The 7,575-nt window shown below is 38.3% G+C and overlaps 1 protein-coding gene across 1 annotated transcript; it reads left to right on the top strand.

Annotated features, from left to right (window-relative positions):
• The first annotated feature begins 1,389 nt into the window (after nt 1–1,389).
• On the top strand, nt 1,390–4,438 carry LOC136835090 (adhesive plaque matrix protein-like). Its single transcript, XM_067098269.1, has 4 exons — nt 1,390–2,317; nt 2,655–3,227; nt 3,345–3,476; nt 4,131–4,438. The coding sequence occupies exons 1-4, from the start codon at nt 1,390–1,392 to the stop codon at nt 4,436–4,438; spliced, it is 1,941 nt and encodes a 646-aa protein (XP_066954370.1).
• Nucleotides 4,439–7,575: the final 3,137 nt, after the last annotated feature.

Here is a 7,575-nt window from a genome sequence, read left to right as displayed (position 1 = left end):
TACAATATACCATAGTGCAGGCTAAGCTAATTCTTGTTTGTTATTTAATTTCTCTTTGTACTGAATTAACATAAGTCACTCTGCATGAACCTCCAGAATCAGCTGATATTAACAATTACTATATCGTGTATGTATAGTGTATACTTTATAGTGTAGGCTAGGCTACCATATATGTATTCATGGTGCTGAATACCCTAGTGTAGGCTTAGGTTATATTCGAGATATGTCTTCTCCAACAAACGATGGGTTTTTTGGAACCTAACCCCATTGTAAGTAGGATAATAATTGTATAAGCATTTTTTATTTTTTATTTTTTTTTAACTATCAAAAAATGCAGTTTTAAATATTTTTAGAAGAGTTTTAAGTATTCGCAGATTTTAACTATTCATGGCGGGGTGTGGTATGCATTCCCTGCAAATATGGGGTTTACTGTGTATATATGTATATATATATATATATATATATATATATATATATATATATATATATATATATATATATATATATATATATATATATATATATATATATATATATGTATAATAATATATATATATTCATTTATTTACTCATAGTTCTCCTTCTTTAGGGCAGTGTGAATGGAAGAGCTACAAGTAGTTGCCATAAATGTTGTGTTCAGGAGCCCCAATTCAGTTTGCTTCATTTACTTCCCCCAATATTATGGTGTCACCAAACAAGATATTGAGAATTTAATAAGTCAGTGCCAACCCATTATTATTCTAGGTGACTTCAATGCCCATAATCCTTTATGGGGTGCTCATTTATTTGAAAATGAAAGAATTATGATTGATAAAATAATCACTACATAAAATATCTCTCTGATGATGGATCAATGACTTTTCACAAAATGAAGAAAAAACGATGCCGAAGAAACCCTTCCCAAAGAAAGTGATGCCGAAGAAATCCTTCCCAAAGAAAGTGATGCTGAAGAAATCCTTCCCAAATTAAGTGATGCCAAAGAAATCTTTCCCAAAGAAAGTGAGGCCGAAGAAATCCTTCCCAAAGAAGTGATGCCAAAGAGATCCTTCCCAAAGAAAGTGATGCCAAAGAGATCCTTCCCAAAGAAAGTGATGCTGAAGAAATCCTTCCCAAAGAAAGTGATGCAGAAGAAATGTTTCCCAAAGGAAGTGACGACAAAGAAATCCTTTCCGAAGAAAGTGATGCCGAAGAATCCTTCCCAAATAAAGTGATGCCGAAGAAATCCTTAACAAAGAAAGTGATGCAGAAGAAATCCTTCCCAAAGAAAGTGATGCAAAAGAAATCCTTCCCAAAGAAAGTGATGCAGAAGAAATCCTTACCAAAGAAAGTGATGCAGAAGAAATCCTTCCCAAAGAAAGTGATGCAGAAGAATCCTTCCAAAATAAAGTGATGCCGAAGAAATCCTTCCCAAAGAAATTGATGCTGAAGAAATCCTTCCCAAAGAAAGTAATGCTGAAGAAATCCTTCCCAAAGAAAGTGATGCTGAAGAAATCCTTCCCAAAGAAAGTGATGCTGAAGAAATCCTTCCCAAAGAAATTGATGCTGAAGAAACCCTTCCCAAAGAAATTGATGCTGAAGAAATCCTTCCCAAAGAAACTGATGCCAAAGAAATCCCTCCCAAAGAAAGTGATGTTGAAGAAGTCCTTCCCAAAGAAAGTGATGCTGAAGAAATCTTTCCCAAAGGAAGTGATGCCAAAGAAATCCATCCCGAAGAAAGTGATGCCAAAGAAATCCTTCCCAAAGAAAGTGATGCTGAAGAAATCCTTCCCAAAGAAAGTGATGCTGAACAAATCCTTACCAAAGAAAGTGATGCCAAAGAAATCCTTCCCAAAGGAAAGTGATGCTGAAGAAATCTTTCCCAAAGAAAGTGATGCCAAAGAAATCCTCCCCAAAGAAAGTGATGCCGAAGAAATCTTTCCCAAAGGAAGTGATGCAGAAGAAATCTTTCCCAAAGGAAGTGATGCCGAAGAAATCCTTCCCAAAGAGTGTGATGCCAAAGAAATCCTTCCCGACGAAAGTGATGCAGAAGAAATCCTTCCTGAAGGAAGTGATGCAGAAGAAATCCTTCCAAAAGAAAGTGATGCTGAAGAAATCCTTCCCAAAGAAAGTGATGCTGAAGAAATCCTTCCCAAAGAAAGTGATGCCGAAGAAGTCGTTCTCGAAGAAAGTGATGCAGAAGAAATCCTTCCCAAAGAAACTGATGCAGAAGAAATCCTTCCCGAAGAAAGTGATGCTGAAGAAATCCTTCCCGAAGAAAGTGATGCTGACGAAATCCTTCCCAAAGAAAGTGATGCAGAAGAAATCCTTCCCAAAGAAAGTGATGCAGAAGAAATCCTTCCCAAAGAAAGTGATGCTGAAGAAATCCTTCCCAAAGAAAGTGATGCTGAAGAAATCCTTCCCAAAGAAAGTGATGCAGAAGAAATCCTTCCCAAATAAAGTGATGCTGAACAAATCCTTACCAAAGAAAGTGATGCAGAAGAAATCCTTCCCAAAGAAATGCTGATGCTGATGCAGAAAAATCCTTCCCAAAGAAAGTGATGTTCCTTCCCAAAGAAAGTGATGCGAAGAAGTTTCTCAAAGAGTGTGATGAAATCCTTTCGAAGAAAGTGAAAGAAATCCTTCCCGAAAGTGATGCTGACCAATCCTTCCCAAAGAAAGTGATGCAGAAGAAATCCTTCCCAAAGAAAGTGATGCAGAAGAAATCCTTCCCAAAGAAAGTGATGCTGAACAAATCCTTCCAAAAGAAAGTGATGCTGAAGAAATCCTTCCCTCAAAGAAAGTGATGCTGAAATCCTCCCAAAGAAGAAAAGAAGTCCTTCCCGAAGAAAGTGATGCTGAAGAAATCCTTCCCAAAGAAAGTGATGCAGAAGAAATCCCTCCCAAAGAAAGTGATGCAAGAAATCTTTCCCAAAGGATGATGCAGAAGAAATCTTTCCCAAAGAAATGCTCCTTCCCAAAGAGTGTGATGCAGAAGAAATCCTTCCCGAAGAAAGTGATGCTCCTTCCTGAAGGAAGTGATGCAGAAGAAATCCTTCCAAAAGAAAGTGATGCTGAAAAATCCTTCCCAAAGAAAGTGATGCTGAAGAAATCCTTCCCAAAGAAAGTGATGCCGAAGAAGTCCTTCCCAAAGAAAGAAATGATGATGCTGAAGAAATCCTTCCAAGAAAGTGATGCTGAAGAAATCCTTCCCAAAGAAAGTGATGCAGAAGAAATCCTTCCCAAAGAAAGTGATGCAGAAGAAATCCTTCCCAAAGAAAGTGATGCAGAAGAAATCCTTCCCAAAGAAAGTGATGCAGAAGAAATCCTTCCCAAATAAAGTGATGCAGAAGAAATCCTTCCCAAAGAAAGTGATGCTGAAGAAATCCTTCCCAAAGAAAGTGATGTTGAAAAGAAATGCCAAAGAAATCCTTCCCAAAGTGATGCAGAAGAAATCCTTCCTGAAGGAAGTGATGCAGAAGAAATCCTTCCAAAAGAAAGTGATGCTGAAGAAATCCTTCCCAAATAAAGTGATGCAAAGAAAATGATGAAATCATTCTCGAAAAAGTGAAAGTCCTTCCCAAAAACTGATGCAGAAGAAATCATTCCCGAAGAAAGTGATGCTGAAGAAATCCTTACCAAAGAAAGTGATGCTGAAGAAATCCTTCCCAAAGAAAGTGATGCAGAAGAAATCCTTCCCAAAGAAAGTGATGCAGAAGAAATCCTTCCCAAAGAAAGTGATGCAGAAAAATCCTTCCCAAAGAAAGTGATGCAGAAGAAATCCTTCCCAAATAAAGTGATGCAGAAGAAATCCTTCCCAAAGAAAGTGATGCTGAAGAAATCCTTCCCAAAGAAAGTGATGTTGACGAAATCCTTCCCAAATAAAGTGATGCAGAAGAAATCCTTAACAAAGAAAGTGATGCAGAAGAAATCATTCCCAAAGAAAGTGATGCAGAAGAAATCCTTAACAAAGAAAGTGATGCAGAAAAAATCCTTCCCAAAGAAAGTGATGCAGAAGAAATCCTTAACAAAGAAAGTGATGCAGAAGAAATCCTTCCCAAAGAAAGTGATGCAGAAGAAATCCTTAACAAAGAAAGTGATGCAGAAGAAATTCATTCCCAAATAAAGGGATGCAGAAGAAATCCTTCCCAAAGAAAGTGATGAAGAAGAAATCCTTAACAAAGAAAGTGATGCAGAAGAAATCCTTCCCGAAGAAAGTGATGCAGAAGTAGTCCTTCCCAAAGAATGTGATGCTGAAGAAATCCTTCCCAAAGAAATCCTTCCCAAAGAAATTCTTGCCAAAGAAAGTGATGCAGAAGAAATCCTTCCTGAAGAGAGTAATGCCGAAGAAATACTTTCCGAAGAAAGTGATGCTGAAGAAATCCTTCCTGAAGAAAGTGATGCTGAAGAAATCCTTCCCAAAGAAAGTGATGCCAAAGAAATCCTCTCCTTGTTGTCTTAAGTAAAAATCGAGAAGTTGAATTGTCAGAAAAGACTGCGATCGTTTTGTCTCTCTCTAGATGTTCTGCTTGCATAAGACCATTCCAAACTGCCAAAAGCTGTAGGTTGTTTACCTTCCAACTCCCTGGCATCAAATGTTTCTCAGAATGGGCCCCCAATCTGCCTCTGAGACATCTGAGGGCAGTGTAAAGGTTCTTGAGGTCTACAGGCCAACACAATAAATCTCTCAAAAGTGGTAGAAAACTGTCTATCCATCACTCTGTTGGAAAGTGCCCAAAGAGAGAAAGCTGATCTTCATCCTCAGATTCACAATTGACTGGATCAGAAAAGCACAGATTAGACAACACTGAACAAAATGCTCAGCTCTTAGGCCAGACATAAAACACAATTCTTCACCCTCAAGGCTGTCAGAAACAAATTAATGAGAACAAACCAGTCATCCAAATATGAGAGAACTACTCTGATACCAAGCAGATGACTGCATCCTGCTAAAAAATCCAACACAGAAAATACTTTTCTTTGACTGAAGGCTTACTGGGATGTGGAAGTACATGTCCTAAATGTTAGACTGGAAATGTCCAAAATTGGCCTCTAGTTCCCTCCCTGATGTCTTGGGAACAAGAAAAAATAATGGTAAAACCTTAGTGACTAAACCAAAAATGGCTTCATGGCCTCAGTGCATAATAACTATCTAATCTACCCCTCTCAACTCAGAAATTCTGTGTGAAGAGCGTGGAGAGAAGGATATCAGGAAGTTGATAGGGGTAAAAATATAACAAAAAGTACAAAGTATCCTTCCCTGAGAACCATCACTACCAAAGGTTCTGCTTGAAGCTTTACCAGACACTTCTGAAACTCTGTACAGTACATGGTCTTCTGAGGGTCCACAGAGCCTACCTGAACTGGGAGTTCAAAACACATTATGGTTACATGTGCAATTTTTTAACTTAGAATGTGAGCCAGATCACTACTGAAGCAGAACTCAAGAATAGTTTGGGAAATTCTACATGGAACTTATACATGCTAAAAAGGTTGTAGGGTCAAGACCCTAGAGGGAAGACTTCAAAGGTAGTGCTAAGAATTTTCTAATCTCCTGACTTCGGGGTTAAAGAGACAATGATGGGATGCTGTCAAAAACAGCTACTAATGGTTGAGCATAGCTACTTTATATGAACTGCACACAACTGTTTCCATTAATTTACAACTGAGTTGTAAAAGGAATAAGACATTCCTCCCTTCAGCCTTGGAAGTAGATCTATCTAGGAGTGGTTAAAAGTCTGATGCATCATCAAGAAACTCTAACTTTTCAAGACTAATATAACTATTATCATCACCACTATCGCTTACATGTATCTACATATGTACATACATATCTACATATGCATGCACAAGCAATACATCAATATATACATATATACATCACACATAAATATATACATATATACATCACATATACATAAATATATATATATATATATATATATATATATATATATAATATATTACTATTATATATATATTACTGAATAACTGCTGTTATGCTAAGAACCAAATACCGAATTCAAAGTACTTCCTCCTCATAATTAAGCCAAAGTACCTTACCAATTAGAAAAGTCTTCGCTTCCTTGGTCCAAGAACTTGAAACTTGCATGCTAAACAGAGGAAGGTGAAAAACTTATATCGTATTCAAGTCCTAACTCAGCTCTAAGCAGCTTCAAAGAACCAGCATCAAAGGATACACTTACAAGATCACCTCTGTTGTTTAGATTAAGCCAGCAGCATAATGGAACATTGCCTAGGTTGGCTGGCTCCTAAGAGTTCACTCTACAAACACAGTTGTGAGTACACTACACTGTGTTAGGTGCAGAGCTATTTAATACTATATAGTTTTCTAGTTTTCTCTTTCGACCGTTCATCCATTTCCCAAAGGCCCTACTTTCATGATAATGCATTTTACCATAATCAGTGTTAACTTCTTACTCGTTTTAACGGGAGCCGAGGTAGAAGTAAACTAAAGAGCACTGGTCAATGGATTTATCTTCAGCAAAAGCAAGTGAAAGTGGAACAACACAAGCTATGTATCGATTAAATACTACAGGAGAATCAACCAAATCAGGGTTGAAACCCCTAAAGTCTGCAGGAAGAACTGAGACAAAAGAAAATGGCCATCTACGGATGATGACAGTGAGGCAAAAAAAAAAGCCAGAGAAGGTGACATACTATGAAACGTCAGCCATGATGTTACAGAATACCGGTAGAGTACTGGATGGCTGGGAGGGAGACAGATGGGTGGGGAGGGTAGAGGGTTCTTGCATGACATCACTACGGAGCCATGACGACAGCAGGAGCCATCTGCACAACACTTAAGAGGCAATTGCTAAGAAGTGAGCTGTTCTATCACCAAGCTAACTCACTCTAGATAAATAAGCAGCAGAAGAGGAAGAGCCACTACAGTATTAGGAATAGGAACAACTACCATAAGATGACAAATACAAGGCAATAGAGGGGAAATCTGAATAAGAGGGAGGAGGGTTATCATCCGCTCAGAGTATAATACAGGGTGAGTAAATGATAATGGAAGAACTACTGAAATAAAAGTAATATGGCTGTATCCCTAAAGAACTCTACCAGTTCACATACATCACTATCACTCTCCAAAATGGAAGATACGTGAGCCAGTGAACGCAAGCGGTAAACAACCAAATAACTCCTTCGGAAAATGCATCGAATTCGAACTGGAAGGCAGTTGAGAGAGGTGACACAGGGCATAAACCTTGGTCCTGAGACACGCCATGGTTCCCTGTCCATGGAGAAGATCAACAGACCCAGGGCAGTCAAGAGGGTGGGCTACAGACAGACGCCATGGCTCCGACACCTTCTCTCTCACAAAGGAAACAGAAACAGGTTAATCACTAAAGGGGGGGGGGTGTGATCGTTGCCCTAATATATAAGGTCAGATTTCTAACCATAATACAAGAATATTTCTCAATTACCTATTATTTTTCTCCTCAATCACATAGGGAGCAAAAGAATGGGGAGCAGAAGGAGTGAGAGAGGAATTAACCTAGTCTACATAATCTATCAGTGTCTAGCATCTTCTGATACTTCACAAAATTTTCATCCTCTCATCAGATTCTA

Source organism: Macrobrachium rosenbergii, chromosome 54 (genome assembly GCF_040412425.1).
Source record: "Macrobrachium rosenbergii isolate ZJJX-2024 chromosome 54, ASM4041242v1, whole genome shotgun sequence".
Taxonomy (NCBI): domain Eukaryota; kingdom Metazoa; phylum Arthropoda; class Malacostraca; order Decapoda; family Palaemonidae; genus Macrobrachium; species Macrobrachium rosenbergii.
This window is presented reverse-complemented; position numbering and strand designations above follow the sequence as displayed.

Excerpts from the sequence above, each read along its gene's own strand:
- LOC136835090 (XM_067098269.1), top strand. The coding sequence starts at position 1,390 with ATGCCGAAGAAATCCTTCCCAAAGAAATTGATGCTGAAGAAATCCTTC. Across the intron at positions 3,228-3,344 it reads AGAAATCCTTCCCAAAGAAA|AAAGTGATGCTGAAGAAATC; the intron begins GTGATGCAGAAG and ends TCCTTCCCAAAG. Across the intron at positions 3,477-4,130 it reads AGAAATCCTTCCAAAAGAAA|AAAGTGATGAAGAAGAAATC; the intron begins GTGATGCTGAAG and ends TCCTTCCCAAAG.